At 41.1% G+C, this 22,271-nt stretch overlaps 1 protein-coding gene across 1 annotated transcript in view; it reads left to right on the forward strand.

Annotated features, from left to right (window-relative positions):
- The window catches only part of Meis2 (Meis homeobox 2), a 208,230-nt gene that overhangs the window by 9,602 nt on the left and 176,357 nt on the right, over positions 1 to 22,271 (forward strand). The window contains 1 exon segment of the mRNA XM_057780829.1: positions 7,246 to 7,360. Within this exon segment, the coding sequence (XP_057636812.1) occupies positions 7,246 to 7,360 (115 nt within the window).

Below are 22,271 nucleotides of genomic sequence, written 5' to 3' on the forward strand. Positions count from 1 at the left end.
AGCCCCCTGCTATTTGTTTTGAAATGAAGCAATAATTTGTTCCACCAGCATACTGAGTGGGAAATGGAAAGGTCTGCCACATGCTTGTGTTTCATGCGGGACGAGTGAGAAAACCTTGAAAGCTCTGCAGCCTTCTAGGTACCGTGGGCACATTGACTGCATTCGTTCCTAGGCCACCCCCTCCTGCCCGACAAAGGGCATCCTTCTAAGGCTTTTCACCGGTTCCTACAAACTTGTCATCCCTCAGCCCCCTCAGTCACAAGAGAGGGAGAAGACCACAGAACCCCTACCTGAAAGTGATGTAAGGGGGACATTTTCAGCATATAAATGTGCTCAATTTGAGTCATCAGGTTTATTTTTTTTCATTTGCTTTGATATGCATATTTAATGCCTTGCCCCAGGCTGGATCTCATTTGCTGCACACTGGTGCAGGGTGATGATCAGCCACTTCAGAAGGGCCCAGACAGCGTGTTGTTTCCCCTGTTTCCTCTGTTGGCCCACTATTCTGATCTACTGAGCTACGTCGTGGTTTTATTTGCGCATGAAATGCCGTGAGCGGTTCAACTTATTGGCTATGAATAATGACAGCTAAAAAAAGGAGTGTGGTTTCATTTATTGTGTGCCAAGGTTTCTCTTGTGGAGGTGACAGTTTGTGACAGCTGTTTGACACCCCAAAAACACATACACCTCTATCCTTATTAAGTGGTATCAAGCTACACTGTGCGTTCATGCGCGTGTGTGAGTGTGTGTGTGTGTGTATCTATGTGTGTGAAGAGAGAGCGAGGAGAAAGAGTGAAAGAAAAAATGAAAGACTAACTTTGTAGTTCCATGCATTGAAAAACAATGAAAGACCTATCAAGGGCAGGATATTAAGCGTAATATAATTTTCCATTTCCTTATTAAAATACTTGAAAACATAAATGAATGAAGGCAGTTGACTGAATAAATACCTTCAAAGCTAGTATTCTCAGCAGGCTTTTAGGAGTGACTTTTATGTACTATGACCAGGTATTGTGCTAATTTCATAACATAGATGCATTAAAAGAAGACCCATAAGGGTCTTGCATTCCATTCTTTACGTTCAATGAGGATGCTGGGTTTGTTCATTTATTATTAGCAAACATGATGTGTGGAAAGATGAGGGGAAGTTTGGAACCAAGGATAAAATGAAGTGTGCGACTTTGGTTGCTGTATTGTGTTAAGTCAATTCATGAGGAATGCTTTTTTTTTTTTTTAACCATAGGATGTGTTTTATCTCATCATCTTACTATAGCATAAGGATAATTGTTGCAGCTAGCAAATGGCTATGCTAGTATTTTTCAGAATACTGTTGAGGGAAAAATAGATAATAATCAAAAGAAACTCAACTGTGTTTTCCAGCTGCAGCTAATGTTAAGTTACCCAGACATTCAAATTTATCATGTTTAAAACAAACATGTCAAGAAAACTTTTTTTTTAAAAAAGTTTCAACTTGGAAACTGTCGAAAAGCAATTGCGTTTTTCCTAGACTATTGAAGTAAACTAAAAAAAAAAAAATAAGTAATATCCAAATTTTCTATTTTATATAATTTGAGATCAACTTTTTTAGATATAGTACAGATAAGTATGTATCACCATAATATTTATGAATGAAGATAGTCTATATCTTTATATCAAGTTTACATGTTCAAAATATACTTGTTTGAAATATATTCTCCCAGCTACACTTGTTTGCAGTGCAGATGGTTATATAGTTATGCCACTCCTCTTCACGGTGCCAAACACCTCCGTTTTATTTGCTTTGAAAGAAATAAGTAAAGAAAATATAGTTATGTGAATTAATATGAATTGGCAGGTACCTTAAAACTGGCTGGCTCTGATAACATCATAAGAAAATGACATTTTATTTTCATTTCTGTGCTGTAGCTTCAATGAACATATGCTATTATTGTTTTGCGTTTCTGGATATGTCAAGTATATTTATGTTGTTACAGGTTTTTTTTTCTTTTTTTGAATGGGTTAGGTCAGCAGAAAGAATTACCAGAATCTTGCTCTTGACAGAAAATGGTCAAGTGCTGGTAGAGAAAATCTATTATTACTTGAAAAACTCGAAGTGATGGCCGCAGCGAGGAGAGGTTTGAGTTTGAGTGTTTGGTCTATTGACGATGAAAGGAGAATAATGAGATTGGATATTCACATTAATAACATGAGTGATTGCTTTTGTCTCTTGGTTTCTCACACTGAGGTGTGATATTAGGTGTTAGGCTGTGCTTTATTCAAAGCCCCTGGGACTGAATTTTGAGAAGTTTTACTTTGGAACTCAGGGTCCCTTCTTAAGGACCCTGATAGAAGACATGGCTTTCTGTTATTTGTTTCTGCCGAAATTTCTGCTTGTTGGTAGCATTCCTGTTTATTTCTCATCAAGAGTATTTACGTCATTTAAGTTATTTAGGTTGTGCAGTTGGAGCATGTCTTCAGTGTAAACATGGTGACATGGATCCTAGATACATTTGACAGTCACGTAGACATTCAGAATGCCATGAGAAGACTTGGTGTTATCTGACGTCATTGTCTTGGCTGTTTATGTACCGACTGGTCTAGGAGATATGCCGGCACACTTCAGAATCATAGAAAGCATTTTCAAACCCTCGCTGGAGTAGCAAAATGTGTTTCTGTCTTCGAGAGTCCACCACTCAATGGAGCAATCATTTGCAAAGGAGGCTGCCCTTGTGTGAGATGTGCCTATGCGTTAATTCCCAAAGCCCGGTGCAATGTTGCAAACGCTGAGGCAAAATCTCCAGCTTGAGTTACATTTTTAAAGACTCCGGCTTCTAAAAGCCCACACTGGTGTCCCGAGTTCTTGGTCAACATCACAGTCAAAAAGTTGAAGTCCCAGCATTTATCCCAGTTCGTCCATGAATGTTTTTAACTTGTGGACTTGTATGCCCAAGGAGAAGAGTGCTTGCATCTTTTTAAAAAGAGTTCTGTCCACACTGTTAACTTTAACTTAAGGGACTGTAAAGTCATATGACATAAGTAACTTCATATTAATGGGAAGTATTGGCGCAAATATGCCTTCCTTTCGTGGTTTAAATGTGTCAAGTCAGATGAATCTGTGTACCTCTTCAGCGAATGAACATGTCTTTGGCTGTGTTTTCTGCTACTGTGTACCTATGAACACATATCTGTGTTTTCATGCTTCCTGTATACTTCTCAGTTTTATGTTATATAGTTATATGGGTTTTAGAAAAAAATGTCGGCTATGTTTAAAGTACTTTTCAAAATGGACATAAGTGGACATGACCTTGGGAATTATCTTGTATGACTTCATAATTCCAAAGAGATAAATGACATGTCCAAAAGGACATCAATGGAGCGATCACTCCCGGTCACATGACCTGTTAGAGGTGGCTCCAAGAGTTGATTCTATCCTTCTGTCTTCTCCCTGGTCCCACATGCAGAGAATAACTTTTCATATGGAGTCTAAAAACAAGATCTCAGTTTATTTTTGTCAACTCTTAAATGCAATAGTGGCTCCTGTTTCCTTCAAGCCCAAGACATTTTACTTTTATGGTTTTATTTGGAAACGCTTGCGCATTTTACCCCAGTGACCCCTTGAATGAACTGTGCGCTGTGGGGAATACTTTGATACAGGAAACATGACCAATTGGCTAGGACTTATTAAGTATTATCCTATAGGCAGGGCCCTCACAGAAGTGCTATTCTGGTTTGAAGTATAATTGCAGCCTATCTGCAACCTCAACAAAAGCCGCACACGGAGGATTCGCCTCTTGTGCCCAGAGACTCCTGTCCTCTCTGTTCTCTCTTTTCTAGATTTAGCAAAATTCAATGACGGTACTAAATCAATTTTTTTTTTTAACTTTCAAGGGAGAAAACACTGGCAGGATTGTGTTTTCTAGGGAAAGCCCTGTGCAAATGAGAAGCCAGGGAGAGCAGCGGAGCGCTCTCCCGTGGCCCCGCTGCTACAAGCTCTGCCCATATTGTCTCTTGCTTTTATATTAATTACAACTTGCATTATCAGCTGTGAGTCTGTAGCCCAGCAAATAGAAAAAAACTGCCCCTGGAGACGGAGCTTCTTGTATCTATTTCCCATCTCCTATTGTGCACTACTCGGCATTCACTGCTTTTCTCCTGGTAACCCTGCTCTTTAACGCAATTATATAGAGAACAAGGGGAGTGCCATCTTTGACTCCCAATTATTAAAGCCGTTGGGAATAGAAACATGTTCCCTCCTTGCCCTGGGGTGTCTTCATGGTATTTTTGGCTGGAGAACAGGACATGTATTATGGAATGTGTACTCGAGTTCTCATCTGCACTGATGCACGTAGGAATCAATTCTCTTTTATATATTTTTCTACATATGTCATATGTTTTTACATGCTTTTGTATATCACGTTGGTTCAGGATTCACTCAACTTCTGCTTATAATTTGGCAGAGGGCCAGGTGGTTATTCTTGAAGGACGCAAACTTGGAAACTATCTAGGAGGGGGGAAAGGAAGCTGTGTTACACACAGTATTTTCATCTAAGAAAAACCCAGTATTATGGGCAATGCTTTATGCTGTCTATGTAGCTTGTGGTTTTTTTAAGTTGGTTTTTTTTTTTTAACGGAGAAGGATGAGTTTTTGTTTATGTTGCTCAGATTACCCATGTGTGTCTTTATATATGATCACACCACTCTCTGTAGCTTTATATAGACATCTTGGGGTGAATCTCTACCCCACAACTCCCGGAGGGATCTGTCTGTCCATCCTTCTTCACATTAGATGACTAACAGAAGGTTCCCCTCAATGTGCTTCAGTCTCTCCACTGAACGTAGCACAAGAGACACCATTTTTTTTCAACAGAGTATGTTTTTGAGAGGTGAGGAAGAGAAGAGGGAAGAGAGAGGGGAGTGGGAGATAAGAGAACTTGAGAAAATTTGGTGACCACTCTGAAAGTCAAAGACCTGAATGTTGACAAGTGTGACTTTAGAAGACACCTGCTCCCGAAATCCACGGAGAGAGAGAGATACTAAATTATGAATTAATGAGGCTTGACTTTAAAGTCCAGCCCAGGCCTGGCTGATAAGAACACAGCCGTGTTTTTCAGCTACAGGAATCGTTTGTGCAAGAACCCTCCCATCATGCCAGTGCTTAAACGGAAAGACCTGTCCCAGCTCCATCCGAACAATTATATAATAGTGTTGGATGACATTTGCCTTAAAACATAGTTGAGGTATTAGTGGTTGATTATTGTAATTTTCAGGAGGGATAAGGAGCTTTTATAGCAGCCAGCTTAATAAAAAGCCTGCAGTGCATAAAATGAACCTCACCGGCTGTGTACCCTGGAAAGTTTGGTTAGGGAAAGTGTCCCGCCGTCCGCGCTGTCGCAGAATAAGTACACGCCATGCCTCTCTCTCTTCCATCCCCTGCTGCAATTCATCCAGCATTTCAGCTGATCCCCACGCAGTAAATACCTGTCATAAAGAGACATCAAAGCAGCAGATAACTCAGTCTAACATGTTCTTCTCACTTTCATTTCCAAATCAGTCGTTTCTTCCTTCCTTCTTTCCTTCCCACCTGCTGTCTTCCCTCCCTTTTTTCCCTTCCTTCTTTTTTGATGCTGGATTTCACTGGGTAGTCTAGGTCACACTCAAACTCATGGCAATCCTCCTGCCTGAGCCCCTCGAATGTTGGGATTATTGACGTGTGCTACCATGCCCACCTAATTCCTTAATCCTCTTTTTTCCATTGCATCTTTATTGTACAGATTTGAACCTGAACTATATTTAAAGTCACGATTTCGACTCAAGGTCTTGACTTTGAGTCGATGGCTTGCTTGGCGGTGTCGCCAGCAACACTGACGTTGATATTGTTGATCACAGAGATCTGGATCATGTCTTCATCTGCCAAAATTCCAAATATTAAAGTACAATATGTTTATAGAAGATCCATAGGGTAAAATGTCCGCCGCTGTTGTTCCAAGTTCGAGTATTTCCTTTATTTGTCTTCCTTTAGTTTCTGGTTTTATTTCAGTAGCACTATCTGCTGTAGGTACATTATGGACTTAGTCTGGGGGAAAAATGACAGGCTGATTATCTTCCTAATAAACTCTGTGTCCTGGTATCATAGTGAGATTCCTTTCACCTAGCCACATGGTTTGTAGGTGACCCATGCTTGCTCTGAATTATTGTTTACCAATTCTAGTAAAAAAGTGCTGATTTGCTCTGAGAGATGGCGATGTCTTTAAAATGTTGTCCTGCACTTTCTGTTCCAACCCCTAAAGAGTGCTCTTGCCTGTAGGTCTGCCCACAGGTTTAGTCACAGTCATAGCACATAGGTGACAAGTGTACAGGTTTGGCCCCAAGGCTGCTGTGTTTCATGTGTGGCTCCTGCTCTCCCTGTCTGCCAGAGGAAATTCCATCTCTTGCCTGCCTTCATGTGGTGCTGATAAAGTCCTTCCTGTACATTAGAATTCCTGTTTCCCTTTAAGCTACAGCGGTGGTATTGGGAATGATCAGGAAAGGGGAGGGGAAGCAGGAGACGAATATATTAGCAAAGTAGCATGAGCTGGTACCTCCTGGTTTGCCTTGCAGACCTTTGAGGTTCTTCCAGAAGGCCCTGCTTAGTCACTTAAAGCGAAAGTCTCAGCTTGTTGGCAAAGTGGCAAGTAGCCCACATCGGTTTCGTTTTTAAAAATTACCATTTGTGCCAATTAAAACAGGGTTTGATGGTCAATGACACATGATTGCTATTGCTCTTATTGTTTATACAATCTACCTGTTGATAGCATTTGGAGCGTTCAGACAGACTCTTTTAAGGCAAGCATTTGAAAGTGTAAGGGGTTGTCCCACCACCCATTGTTGACCCCATACTCTTTTGAAGGGAGTATTGAACTTTGTAGAGGTTCATGGTCTGCTAGATTTTGTGTCTGAGAACACCAGGAAAATGTGTCCTGCTTATAATAGAAAAGTTGAGAAAGACATTTTAAGGCAGTTTCCTCTCACTGCAGAAGTTAACTTTCCTAAGGTGTAAATTTGCATCTAATAGGATGTACACACTCAGAAGAGATATACCAGATTTAACAAATGTATATACTGATGTAGCAGAAAAAGATGGCATAGAATAGCATGCCTGTGGCCACTTTTGAAAATACTAATATATACACATTTTTTTTTCTCCCACTGTGCCTGTCTGTCTTCATGGTTCCTCATTTATGGCTCAAACGGTAACTGTGGGAAAATTCCTTGGCATCCTGACATCAGAACCCTTCATCCTGGCGAGACCACGATGATGCGACCTCAACTCACTCAGCAGGCACCCCAGGACCCTCCAGTGGGGGCCATGCTTCCCAGAGTGGAGACAACAGCAGTGAGCAAGGTAAGAAGTTATGAATTTTCTTTGTGCAAAAGTAGGCATGACCAAAATAACTTCCGCATTTCATGGTATCAGTCATGTAAACAGGAGAGGGGAAGGTAAGGATGTAGGGAGTTTACCAACTGGTTGGTAGGAAGACGGGATTCCTCTTGTTACTTTATTTAAAGACTCAGAATGAGTTATCTAATCTTTAAGTCCACATTGCAATAATAATTGATTGGTTCTGCCAATTCTCTTACAAATGTGGTTATCTACACTACTTTGGTGAATATCAGAAAGACAGACCTACCTAACTGTTATAATCCAGTAGTTGGAATTATACTATGAGCAGGCTATTTGCTTGTAATGTGTACTATACGACTTTATAATTAAAGCAACCATGCCTCTAAAGCTTGTAAGAGGCAAAAATCTGTTCTTATTAACTCCAGAAATGCCAGTCTGGGATTGGGGAGGGTTGAAGAGATTTATACAGACTATTATTTTGGGAAGATGGATTTTAAAATTCTTCAATAATACTTGTCCCTTCTTCTATATAGCAGACATAGTGATCTTTGTCCCAATTAAAAAAAAATAGTTTTAGAAGGCGAGGAGAACAACTACAGATGTCAAGGAAGCCTTCTGCAATTTGGAACGAATTTTACCATTTACAACAGGGAACGGTTATATATTGGTAGGAATGACTCTTCTATGGATAAAATGATCATTTAAAGGAAGATGCATTATTGAATGTGGTCCAGGGATGTGTATAGATTTTACTTTTTAATATTTTACATCAGATGGTGTCTGATCTCTTAGGTCTATTTTATCTCTATTATGTTTCTGTTTATGGCCACAATATTTAAGCATTAGACAGGCTTCCAAGTCAAATACTGCTTTACAATTTGAGCTGTAATTGTACAGGATGTTTAAAGGGAGTCGCTGGTGTGCTATGAGTATCTGCCCTCCTCCATGTTTCTGGCCAGAGATTCTGGACCCCTGAATTTCCAAGTGAATCTAGAAAACAGGCCTTTCTAGGATGTCTTTTACCTGTAAGTGAATCCTAGTCAGAATCTGTCTCTTTAAACAAGTTGTGGCTCACAGATGACGCACTATCAAATGTCTATCAGAGAACTTGTGAGCTATATGTATATTGGTTTGAATGCATCAGAAGGACTGTTTGTAAAATAGACTTCATTCTAACACATTTTGAAGGTATTGTGTACGTAGATTCAATAGTGGATCTGCAATACAGACGTTTAACTGTGGTTCCAAGTGACCCCGGGTCAAATGCAAAAAGCTTTCGATCATTCAGTCCTCCCCACTGCCCCAAGTTAGGCCACCACAAAGGGGTGAAATATCTATTAATAAAAACAAAACACCCTCAACATTGTAGGAACTGGGGGTGCGGGGAAAGAAGGAGACGCAGACTTAATGGCCTAATGAGGCTATCTTCCAGAAACTTCTCCTGTGTGAGGCTCCCTCTGACCTTTCGCTTGGCTCAGGAGCCCAGCGCTTCATTTTTCACATTCTTGCAATTACGTTAACGCTTCAAGCATTTCTGACTCCATGTCAGCTAGCGACACCAGGCATAACTCAGCACTGTGAGTTTTTCTCTTCTCTGTAGATTCATTAACAGGTCACCAAGGTCCCAACTGAAATTTAAAACTGACTGGTTCTGTTGGGTTAGTTGAGTTATGGCGAGAGGGATAACAGGAAGGGAGAGAGAGAGAGAGAGAGAGAGAGAGAGAGAGAGAGAGAGAGAGAGAGCAGAGAGGGAAAAAAAATGTAGGTAGGTTTGGAGCAAGGAATAGCCACCATAGCATGAAGTTTTATCATTTTAGTCAGTCGGTTTTGTTTTATTAAGGAGTTTTGGTCAAAAGAGAGAATACATGTAAGACATCCTCTGGGGAGAAACAAGACACTGAGCTCCCCTTGCTGTGGGTAGCCGCACCCACTTATCCCTTGCTGAAGGATTTGATCCCCCAAGCATTTTGTTCCTTTAATCATATCTCTGTGGGATTAAAGAATGGACACGGTGGCTTATACATATGAGCACTAGGAAGGCTGTCTCTCCCCACCTCCCCCGCAACTGTGTGAAAGTTTGAGAGACAGTGGGGAAAGTTGTTGTTTCTGTAAAATGGAAACTGTTGGTGCAAAGAGAATTTTTCTACCTGGCTCTCCACTGTGTTAGTGGTTATTAAAATGCGTGTGTCAAGGTGTTCTGGGTTTTTGTTTGTGTGTTTGTTTTGTTTTGTTTTGTTTGTTTCTGACAGCGGACCCTAAATTCTTAAGGCCGGACTTAAGTATGTTTTGCTCCCATAATCTTTTAAACATGTTTTCAAGATATTTTGCTACTTTGTTCCACCAAAAGGCTCCGCTTAGAGTTCAGGGGGGGAAGATTAATTACCTGCTGTAGGGCAAAGTCAGCGGAGGTATTGACTGAAATCACATATGCTTATCAGAGGCTAGATCTTAGGACTGATGTAGAATGGAAAGACTGGGAGGGAAATTTATGTTCTTCATCTTAAATATATCATAATGTTTCATTGGAATCTAGGTTTGCAGTTCACAAGAGACTTCCTTACTTCTTCAGAATTTATTAGCACAACAGGCATATGGAAAACTGTAAAATGATTCCATTTCAAAACAAATTATGATAAACAGAAGAAATAGGGATGAATTGTACTAAATACAATGTTTTCATACACATTTTAAATTAAACTTTAATAGCCATATGCTATAAAACAATACATGCATTTATGTTGCTTTATAATTTTGTGAATAATTTTACGGTAAGGATTCTAACAAATCTATACCTTGGAACCTAAAAGCACCTCATTCTATGATCCGATACTGAGGAGCTATAGGTAGTACACAGACGAGAGGTTATCTTTTCATATAAGTGTTTGCATGATAAACCGGAAGGAGAAAAAAATGACATTTTTAATATCGTAAGAAATGGACTTGGAAAATTTGCAGTCTGACTGTCTTTCCAACCACACACCAGTCAACTGTATAAATATGAAGCTGGCTTTTCATTCACTAGGTTTTCTGTTTTCGAAAAGCAGCCAAAGGGGGGGCGTTTGTCTTGTTAGTCGCATTCGAATGAGGAAGGAAATCTGTTTTTTCAAGGACGGAATGAGGGTGCAGACTGCGGGGCTCTGGGGCAGTAACTGCCTGTCTTTGTGCCTGACTTCCCGTCAGTAAAAATGGGGTTTGATAATAAGGCCTGGGGTTCCTCGTTCTGTACCTGCTGATTCTAAAGATGCTTGTGTTTCACTGTGTGCTTTGCCAGAGTGAAGCCTAAGCATCAGCCTCCTTGTTCCTAGAGCACTCTGAGCGCCTTAGATAAAAGGCACAGTATATGTACAAAGTATTATTATTATTGATGGGTTTGTGTAGCTCCCATTAACGCTGATGCGAGCTACACGTGTGAATTGGCAAGAGACTAGACCCCTCAGTGTTTAGAGCACACAAAATTTACATTTTTTTCCAGTGCTGTAATTGAGATGTTGACAAATTGGAGAATATTGATGAGCCTTTGTTTTAAGTATTTCGTGCCAAGTTTGTTTTATTTTTCCTGGTTTGAACAATGGTACGGGTTCAACAGCAGTGAATAAAGAGGGTAGAGTAAAGATAACTTTGTATTTCAATATTTTGATGTGCCAATATGAAATAAATTGTCTTAGGCAAATGGAATATGCTGTTTTAATCATTAGCTATGCATGAAAGAAAAATTGATGTTGACATCTTTGCTGTAAAATCGTTGTAATGGGGCCTTCCTTACAATTCATTTTTGTAAAATTCATTTTGTACATTTTGCAGCAATTGAACAATCCCTGCACTGTGAATAGGCAGGATTCCCAGAAATACCGAGACAGTTGGCCCAGTAACTGCTGAGCTCACAGTGCACACCACACACACGTTAACCATACTGTTGCCAGACCCAGATTAACCTAAACACAGGAGCACGCTAGCTAGCATCTATATCACTAATTGCTCAAGACCCTGGGCTGTACAAGCCAGCAGGGTTCCCCTCGACTCTGCCACCAGACCCCTCCATTGATGTCACCATCTATCATCCGGGCAACGAGGCTAGAATCACACAGCTAGATGTTTATCTAGTTATTATACAGTTATTTAGCAACTGTAGTGTTGAAATCTACAAAGGTCCCCTTAGAAAAGAGTGGAAGCCTTTACAGTCAAACATCCATAAGATACATTGCAGTTATGAAAGAACATTTTCTCTGCTTTAAATGTTCCAGTTATGTATTTAAAGGAGGAAGGGGAAACCCACTTACTGAGGGTCCTGAATATTCTCTGCTGGGATTTCTCATTCAGCCTAGGAAAACTCTGTCAATGGGATGTTTTCATAGTGGTGGCAATCTCTTTAAAATAACCCTAAATACAATATGACAGACGCCATCTGGCATCATCTTTCGCTAGTTGCTTTTTAACTTTTATTTTTCCTAGAGTTAAGTTCACCCCAAACTGGTCACTAACGTGTGATAAATACAATAGCATCTCCTTCCTCCTGATTGTTATCAGCATTTTTTTCTCTCCAACTATAATTGACAGTTGGACATGGCCAGAGAAGAAGGTATTCTATATAAAATATTCATATGGTACTTCCTTTCTCCCCCCCTCCAAAAAAAATTAAATAAAAATGAAAGCCATCCTTCCATCATCAGCAAACACTTAGGTATGTTCTGCTGAATCTCTTAGGACATTTTAGACAGTCGCCATGAGCAATAAAATTCAAGTCTTCTAATAAATGCATGCTCTAGGAACATGCCATGGTTGCCCATAAAAGCTTAAAAGTTTTCTATAATTGCTGTTGATTTTGAGTAATGTCATTCCTATATATATCAACTTACTCGAAAAATCCAGAATTGGGATTTCCAGATTTTTTTTAACTTAGTCATGTAAAAGGATGTCTCCTGATGCCAGTTAGAGTTTAATTTAGAGTTGTAATTAAACTTGAATACTGCCTCATAAACAAAAGATAAACAATAAACCAGCCACGTTCCCTGCTGTTTCATGGCTTTCTTTCCCAGATGTTTTAGCCTGATAATTTTTACACAGTGAACTACCTAACATGGAGTTTTGTGGACAGAGGTCGAAATGTGTTTGGTTTTTTTTCCCCTCCTTTTCTCTCCTTTCTCCTCTTTTTTTTTTTTCATTCATCCTTTTTTTCCCCATTCTCCTCCAAAAGTATCATTTAGGGAATTTCCCATCATATGCATATATATGTTTTATTCATATATATATTTAAGTTCTGATAAAATAAATACTTTATATAGATGTGTTCTATAGATAACTATCTTTTTTTCTTATATATCATGTATTGATTTTTCTTTCTAAACTGATCTGATCTCCAATGTCTTTCGCCCTTAGAAAAGGAACATGTTTTCTTTAAGTCAGATTTGGATGGTGAGGCAGAGGAAAGGCAGGCTTGACAATGAAGAGCCTTCTTTACCCCCCTTCCCTCCCATCCATGCACCTTCACCCTCTACCAGGACTACTGTGTGGTTGTGTTTCTCTTCGGGTTCTGAGGGTGTCTCAGTCCAGTTCTAGATCCTTCCGGTGTCAGCCATGATCTTGCTGATTGTCAGGTACTAGTGGGCTGTTCAGTGTGGAAGCCATGTTATTTTCACTGGGTGGGGTAATTACTGAAAGCTGAGAATAGCTGCATGAAGACAGGGGGATACTTTCATGATCCCATTAGCATAAGAGTGGGTAAATTATTCATGCCAAGTGAGGATTCTATGGGGAAAAGTATAGTTAATGCACATAGTTTTTAAATGTATCCCTTTCTGCTCGGAGACTAAATTCTTGTTGGAATCAGTTCTCAGACATTTACGGGAAGGCTCTGGTGGCGTGTTAGATGCAGCTCATGTCTCTGTGTTTGCAGCGTTCTCAATAGAGACCATCTGGCAAAGATCCAAAAGGTGATTAAACAAAATGATCAGCTCTTGTTGCTGTGTTACATGTCCAATACTCTGGATTAAAAAACATGACCCACGACAGTCAAGCTAACGTCATGCAGCTCCCCCTTCCCCCTCCCCTTCCCGTATAAGAATTCAGATGGCCCACAAATGTGTGTGCCATCTTTGTGTCCTTATGGCCCGTAATCATGAACAGGTTGTGCAAATGGTTCTTTCTGTAGCACTGTCTGTTCCAGCAGCCTAGAAGCGTTTCATATTAATTGGGTCAGTCTAATATTCATATTGACATGGGGAAAATTACTAAAATTTATTCTTATAGCAGACAATGACTATGTGCGCTTTCTGCACATGAGGGGAGTGAAGTCTGACGAATGCTTGTGCAACTGATTAATTTTTCCTAAAACTGGGGAAAATCAAAGCCTGGAGAAACGTCAGTCCCTGGAAACAGTGCACAACCCTTTATGACTACACAAACCGGACAGGGTGGGGGGCTCTCGGGGAGCGTGTGGAAGGGAGCGCTGGTGTTAGCACCATAATCGGGGATGAATTTACAGTACCATTCTGAAGAGCCCTCCCTCTCCATAAACAAGCTGATAATCACAGGGAAGCTGACTTCCAATTAGCTTTTCCTTCCCTCGCCCAAATCAGCATGTTTATATGTCTTCCTTAAGCTTGGATGTGTCTCTACTGAGTTGCCACAGCTCATGTCAGATTCGAAAGTTTGGAAATGAAATGTTTGATTAGGAGGAACTGCTGCTAACAAGCAAGGTAAATTCAGCCACTCACTTCACGATGGAGTTAAGGTAAAAAATGCCAAGATTTTGTGACTAAGGGACAGATGTATCTTATCTGTGGGGTTTGCACCAAATGCCGAGCAGAAATATAAATTGAACAAACCAGACATTGTGAGGAGTGATTGAAGAAATATTGAGATGAAATCTTGGAATGAAATATATGTATGTATATTTATAACAATGCTGCGGATTGCTTACATGGCTCATTTGCATGAGCCTGAACTGTGATTTCATTAAGGGCAGTAGAAAGTAAGTCAGCTTGGGCATTCAGAACACAACACCATGACTCACTAGGCTCTTTCCAGACGAAGGCTGACCGTTTACTATGGTGGAAGTCTATGACTGATTGCCCAGGATGCATTTTAGTGCAAATGTCAAGAGAAGATAAAGCATAAAGCAGAGAAGGAAAACATTCTCAAAAACCACTTGAAAACATCATCATTCCCTGTCAGTCGCCCTGCCCTTCCAGGGGAACAGAAAGCTGTAGGTGAGAGAGGCGGAGGGGCAGAGGACTCAAGGAGGGGAAGTGAGGTCCCCCTAGAGTCCTGTGCAGTGTGGCAGATGAAAGGGACTCGAATAGCCTTGGGGGTCTTAAGGCTATTATAGGGCAACTCAGGCTCTCTTATCATGCTGATTTTTCAATTGATTTTTGGCTGAACAGTACTTGTTGAAGCCCTCCAGAGCATCAAACACAGCCTTATGGCGCTATACATTGTAATACACATGTTCTATTTTTCCCCCTCATTGTCTTTGCTTTGGAAGATCAGTCTATAAAAAACACCCCACCCTACACCCTTCCCCCCCTTCCCATTTCTACCCCCCAGGGAATCTCTTAAGATTATTTCTGGGTTTGTTTGTTGTTTTGTTTGTTTATGGGGGGGGTTAGTGGGAGAACTTTGTATTTGTCTTCCTCTGTCCTCCTCTATCTTGAATTCCACCTCTGAAAATATTTCTTAAGTCCCAGCAGACAATGTTTTTCAGGCTCTTTAACTTAGTCACATGTATCTCTGTGTTGTCTGGAGCAGTCCGCTCCCTTTCTGCTGATAAACAAGAAAAAAACCTGAAATTTAGCTCCTGCTAAATGAAAGTGGAGTGAAGCCTGTTGTTAGTATCCCTGCCAAGCAAGGGTTCCCTGGAAGGCAGAGGTCTCTAGTAGGGAGAGCCACAGAGGAGACCTAGCAGGAGTGTGCCCTTGCCTGTCCTCTACCAAGGAAATTCTTAATCTGATGAGCTAGTACATCACCGCCTCCATGAAGTTTCTCCTGTCTGCCTAGGCTTGAGCCCAGGGTTCCCTCTTTTGTACTCCTGTGACATGTCTGTTTCTGTTGGAACATCTTCTCCATGGCGCACTAAGGAAGGATAGTGTTTGATTCCTAGTTTCTTTCCCAGCTTTGCTGATGCAGGGTTACTATCTACTCCCCACTCGGCTATGCTGCCTAGCAGTCATGAGTCGACTCTTGAGTCTATAAATAGGACCCATAGACACTGCCTTTTTTGCCTTCTCCAGGTAAACTAATTTCCTAAGTTTTCACTTCGTGTCTATGGATTCTGTGATGTTTGCCTAGACATACATGAGCTGTTTAGAATGTATCTAGGCATCTGTTGCGATCTGATTGAATCCTTTAAGGATTAAGAAACAAATTTTAAACGAACATTTTGTGTATTCATTACTGCCTTAAAAGATAGCTCAAACTTAGAACCCTTTGGAAGATGGTTAGGTCTTCAAAATTGAAATTTGTCTCATTAGGGCTTTAGCGTTGTCTCTAGCTATATATGTGTGGTCAGAATTTGGAGATAGGATTTCCTCTTTTTACACTGTCAGAGAGAGAGCTGGGGGAGAGAGAGACTAAATGGTAGATCTGATCAGGGAGGTTACACAATATGTGACAAGGATTTCCCTACGGTGACCTGTTTATGACAGGTTTGACTTTTGGAGACATCCCTGGATTTCACAAACATGTAAAGGAAGCTGGAAGTGATCATTAGTTATCCTCAGGAGGGCACTGTGCCTTTGCTGACTTCATGCATGTGCACTTTCATTTTTTGTGAGTAGCTCTTAGGAGATATTCTTATTTTCATGGTCCCAGGCTGATGGCATGGATCTTGCACCATGGGTCAAGATCTCTGTACCCTAAGGTCACAGTGGCAATGAACAAGGGAAGGTCTGGGAGGCAGACTTGGATTCAAGTCTCTCTTCTAGTCAACATGAGCTAGGTAAAGGGGAGGGAGCACTGCCTACCCTACGGGTTGACCTGGAGGGTATGTTAAATGAGATTACACGTGTGGGGCACACAGCATTGCCCACCAACATCAATGCTTGGGTCGTTCCCTCTTCTCCTCTGCCCTGTGCTGACACTAATTACCTATAGACCTAGGGGGTGTTGCAGAATCTTTTGGATGTGTTACACAGTCTTTGGGGACTTTTCCTTTCCTAGAAGCTTGACTGGACTCAATGATCTTGTAGAGTTCAAGTGCTGGTGTTGGCAGCTTGTGTTTCCATCCATATTTGTTTCTTATTTTATGTTTATACTTTCTTTTTATATGAGACTGGCTAGAAGGTCTTCATCGGGTGTGCAGCATTAACGTTCTACGTCCTTGATTTATGATACGTAACGGGATAATAATCTGTTTCTTGCCTATTAGCTCAAGAGAGCCTTTTCCTTCTCAGTTTATCAAGAAAATAAGTAGGTATCAGAATTTATTTTATGGGTAGTGGTGACACGGCACAAATCATATATATGTAGGACAGTTCAGGTTGTAGCTTTATATGGGGCATCCTACAAACACAAGCAGCTTCCCCCTTGTCCTTCATCCACCTGGGTCTCTTTGGGATCCCTAAACGTCACAGGTGGAACAAAACACGAAAAGCATGGCAGAAGGTCAGACTCTATCTACTCTTACCTGCGAACTATTCCAAATTGTTCCAGAAAAATCTAGGTAGTGATCAGAGATTTTCATAGTTAAAGGTGTTTATCGGGTCCTGAAGCAAAGACTGTTGGTTCACATGGATGTATCCATGATCACCTGTAGTCTAGAGCTTCTTATTGTTTTTCTACTTGTGGCCTCTTTTGACCTGAGAAACTTTTATGTGACCTCCTGGTAGATAAGTATGTAAAATATGTCCACAAATCAAGTATTTACTGCTAATACATTATCAATTCATATATATATGCATATATTTTGCCATTGATTAAAGTGGAAGCAAATTTACACATTTATAATTTTACACAAAAAACTAAACCTGACACTGCAAGACATAGAGCATCCTTAGGTTTTTCACAGATAATCCATATTTTCATTGTAAAAATCAGCTTAGAAGACAGCTTCCCGGAAATGAAAAATGACAGAAGTGTAGGGCCACTTCTGAAGTTATTGGAATTTCTGCCCTAATTCCAAGACAAAACTCAGTATATAATTCTTCCTCTAGCACGGGTGCTTGACCTCACATCCCCCTGCATGCTAGTCAAGCAATCTATCACTGCGTTACAGTCCCATCCCTGCTAAATGTTTTTTTTTTCTGTTTTGATTTAGTTAAAGTCAAGACATCTACTTAAAAACAAATTTTAAAATCGAACATTCTGTCTAACACAGAGCAATCCAAAGGCACACCAATTTGAGGCTTGCATGCTGAGGAATGATGGTAGGAAAGGATTAAAATTCTTTTTTTATTCAAATTTTTTCACAAACAAGCCATTATGTATCCATAAGAGCAGAAAGCCTTGCCCCTGCAGTGGAAACACTGTGATTCATAACTTACAGTGGTCTCCAGTCTGAACCGAGGTGTTTCAGACTTCCATAGGTCAGTGTTCCATGCCCTGGTGGCATGTATGCTACAAAGCAAGCATGCTCATGCTATATGCTCAGAATCTAGACCGTAGTGAAGCTATACAATGCAACATGGGTGAGCTCCAGCAGCAGCGCAACATGGGTGAGCTCCATCAGCAATGCAGCATGGGTGAGCTCCAGCAGCAGTGCAACCTTAGGTGAGCTCCATCAGTAATGCAACATTGGTGAGCTCCAGCAGCAATGCAACATGGGCGAGCTCCATCAGGAACATCTTGGATTTGTCACAAGTTTGATTTTGAATTAATATTTGGTCATTGTGGGCTCAGAAATCTTTGACTATTGCCAACCTTTTTTTTTGACCCACACATTCGTTGAGCTGTGAAGCACATTCTCTGAAGCTGTGAGCTAGCCAATGTAATATCTGCCTAATTCAAATACTTATTCCTTAATTCTTCCTAACCAACAGAGATGGCTGGTTCTGCTGCTTCAAAACTAGGCGTTTTAAGAAGAAATGCTTACAAAAAGTATATTAGCGAGTGCAAAATTTCCCATTTCCCTTTTTGACTAACGTTTTTAACAAATGCCGCCCACTAAATAGAACTTCTAAAATCTCTATGTACCAAACGTGAATGATGGGGAGAAGTGATAGATGGTTGGGGATGAGAGCTTGTGGAGTCTCCTCCTGACTGATTGCCACACGTGGAGGGTGATGTGGATATATCTCCCAAGCCCTTAAGACCTTATCTAGGCATGCGTTATTTAAATTCAGGGCACAAAGATTTTGATCAAGCAAAGGGACTCAGGCCATGAAAGTATGGAAATCACTGCAGCCCCTGCCTTCAGCAGATGCCTGCCTACTCTAAGCTGGGGGTGGCGACCATTATGGCAGATGCACAAATAACTCATAGGCGGCACACATTCACACGCAGGGGTCAGGGAATGATGAGTTCGGGAAGAATGACTGATGCTTAAGGAGGGAGATTGGTGTTGAAGAATAATGGTCCTTGAAGCAGGTGCAGCTGAACTTTCCTTTGACCCTGCCCCTCCCAAATGACTATTTCTCTGTCTGTGAATCTCTCTACCTGTAAAATGAGACCGATAACTATTTCATAAGACAGTTATATAATTGATACGCATAGACTTTAAAATAGCCTTGTTCGGTAAATAACAGCAAAATGCAAAGAACGTGGCCTTCATTCATTCATTTATTGACCATATAATTGGATCAAATAAGATGTGTTCCCTTTCCACAGCAGGGCTTTTTCTCGTGATTTGGGAACATAAGTAACTAGGCATACATGCTTCTAATATTCCATTTAACATGCGGGCTGTAATGTGTTTTAAAAAGAGAATGTTTAATACTCTCTGAAATATTTGTACAAGGCTTCACAGACTTGAGGAGGCTTTCAGCATTTCACTGATGGCCTTTAGGTGAACAGAATAAAGAGGGGACAGGGAGGTAGTAGAGCAGAGAAGAGAAAGGCTCAGAAGTGTGAGGCTATGCACATGCAAAGAACATCTACCAGGCTGGATTTGCTGCTTGTATTAGAGACTATACAGAGAAAGCACGGCTGGAGGGTCAGCGGAGCTGACCTTTATCTGACATGTTTGAGCATACTCCTCTGAAGCACCAAACGTTCCTGGTGCTGTAAAACCCATACAGGCATAGAAATGCAGAGTGCCAGGCTGACCTCAGGAATGATTTCTAGAGAAAGACCTGAGAATCTGGATTTTTTAATCCAGACTGGAGGGAAACCCAGAGCTGGGATATGGGGAAGCCATTACAATAGTTTAAGCAAAAGGAGGTTATGGTGAGACTTGCTTTTTAAATCAGTTCTTGTAGACTATGGAGATTACATATAAGGGAAAGAAAAGCAAATATAGAATAGGGTTAGACATCGAGAAGCCACACGAAGCGGCAGCAAAGCTGGAGAAGAGAACTGATGGAGAGAGTGTCCGTGAAAGGAATGCGGAAGACACAGGCCAGGATGGCCAGTGCGGCCCTCCCTTAGTGGGGAAAGCAGACAGATAAGTCAGGGCAGTTTTGTCTTTTATGCCACGAATTTTGAAGTACAGACTTGTATCAACCAGAACAGACCTCATTGACCCATGCAGAGTCTTTGAGGTATAGCTGTGTGGTGTTCCAGGGTGAGGAATGCCTCTTCCAAAGACGTGGAGCATTTGTAGGAGATGTGGCCTCATGGCCACTGGCGTTGGCTGGCTGGCTGGCTTGCCATGAAATCCTCATATCTACTGCTCATGGTCAGTGAGTCTCCCACCCTCTACTCTACAGTCGGAGGGCAAGGGTGATCAAAGATAATTAATCTGATAGATTTTGAGATACAGGGATTAAATTATGTAATTTATAGAAAATGATAGATCTGTGTTTCTTGTATACTAAATAAATGCTATACTTTAAAAAGATAAAAAAAAAAGAATGTTTTTAAGCAGTTAAAAAGTGACATCATACAACAGAGGTCACCACGGGGCACCCCAAAACAAAAAGTCTTGCATTTGTCCTCAGGAAAAGGAAATTATGGCTGCTTCCCCAGCCCGCCCCCCAGCCTTGCCGCAGACCCCAGAGCTGAGCTCCACTCGAGAAGGCTCTGTAGTCTGAGCAGCCGCTTCTCCTTGTGTGTCTGGTGGTCCACTAAACCTGCAGGACTCACTCACCTTCCTGCTTGACTGGAAGATTCTTGAGGCCAGTTTCTCCATCTTCGGCATTTCCTTCCTGCAAACCCTCTTCGGTGCCATGATTAACGTAGAGGGCCTTTGATAATAATAATTCTCTTTATTTTTATCTTTTTGAAAAGGGAATTGGGTCTATATTGTGTAGGGCCATGAATAGCAGGCTTAGTGCTTGGTTTGGTAGGTAATAGGGACCTATTGAAGGTTTATGAATGCGGGCAGTGACATAATCGCCTTCCCTTTGAATGCCAATGACCGGTTCTCCACTGTGTCCTCCATGGCCAAAGTAGCAGACGTGCATGCTTCCCTGAAATACTGTCTGTTTAAAAGAGTAGATATTCTTTTTGGTGAAGAAACACATTTCCAATAGCCAGAAAAAGAAAAATAAAGAAAGAAAGAAAAGAAAAAGCCAAGGGAAACTTTGGCATTCTCTCCGAAGCAATCTAAGCCTAAAAATGATTCTGTGATCCACATAATTACCTTGAACATCACCTCATTTTAGGAATTTGTATCTAAAGACATGCCTCTGTAAATGTGTGTGTGTCTAGTGTTGTAATTATTAACACCTGGAAATGGCTCAACAAGAGGAGTAAACATCATCTTCAATACTTGAAAAATTATGGTTCGTGGGATATTTAGATATGCATTACTTTTTTAAAAAAAAGAATTTTGTGGTCAGACTGAAGCCTGGGTTAAAGCTGGGTTTCCTCCAGCGTCGGAATTTCCAGCTCCCCTAATTTGCTAATGTGCATTTGAAGTCTGCGGGCGGTAGAAACCTAGAGCCTCCCAGATCCACTTAACCATTAAGATGGTCTTTCACATCCCCTCCGGGGACTAATCACCCCCCAGAACACACTCAGGGATTCACTGCCTTGCATTCTGCTTCCTTCACTGAAACCCATTCAGACAGAGCTAATATCCCAGGGAGTCTTCTCTCGTGTTGTATTTAAGAGGTAGGTCAGCATGAGCTCAGGATCAATTTTCAGTTGTGTAAAGAGCAATTTCCCCCATGGTCCGAAGGCTTGTGGACTTCAGCTCTTCTTGCACAGAGTACTCTCTGAAGCAGCCAGCCTTGTGCCTCCACTTCATGGTATTAACTGACGTGACTCGAACGGTTCTTGAGTGTTTGATTCAAAGGAAGCACATTTGATTACCTTCTCACAAATGCAGAAATGAAGAGCCCAGCGGACTTATTCTTGACATGAACTAACGTCATGGCTAGCCTGAAACCCAACACGTAATGCATCTGCCTTCCTCAAAAACAAATAGTTATTTTTTGTTTTTTTGTTTTTTTAAAAATAACTCCCCTTCTCTGTCTCTCTCTCTTGTCTGTCCCTGTCTCGGTCTCTTCATCATGTGTGTGTACACACATCCATGCCATAGCATGCTTGTGGAGCTCAGAGGAACACTTGTAAGATTTTGTTCTCTTTCTCTACTATATGGGTCCCAAGAATTGTCAGGCCCGGTGGTAGGTGCCTTTACCCACTGAGTCATGTCACTAGCCCCAAATATGAGTTAGGAGATGGGTGGAAATCCGTGGAAGAAAGATGAAGAGAGTAAGTAACGATCCTTGCATGTTTGGAAGTGAACTCTTTGGCTTTTCTCGCCAAGTGGTAAATGGTGGGATGGTCTATACAATCCATCCTTGGAGAAATATCCGGGATGTGGTTCTGCAAAACCCCTCTCTGTCGTGTTTCTCCAGGGCAGCATTTGCGCTGA

This window comes from Chionomys nivalis, chromosome 9 (genome assembly GCF_950005125.1).
Source record: "Chionomys nivalis chromosome 9, mChiNiv1.1, whole genome shotgun sequence".
NCBI classification, from domain to species: Eukaryota; Metazoa; Chordata; class Mammalia; order Rodentia; family Cricetidae; genus Chionomys; species Chionomys nivalis.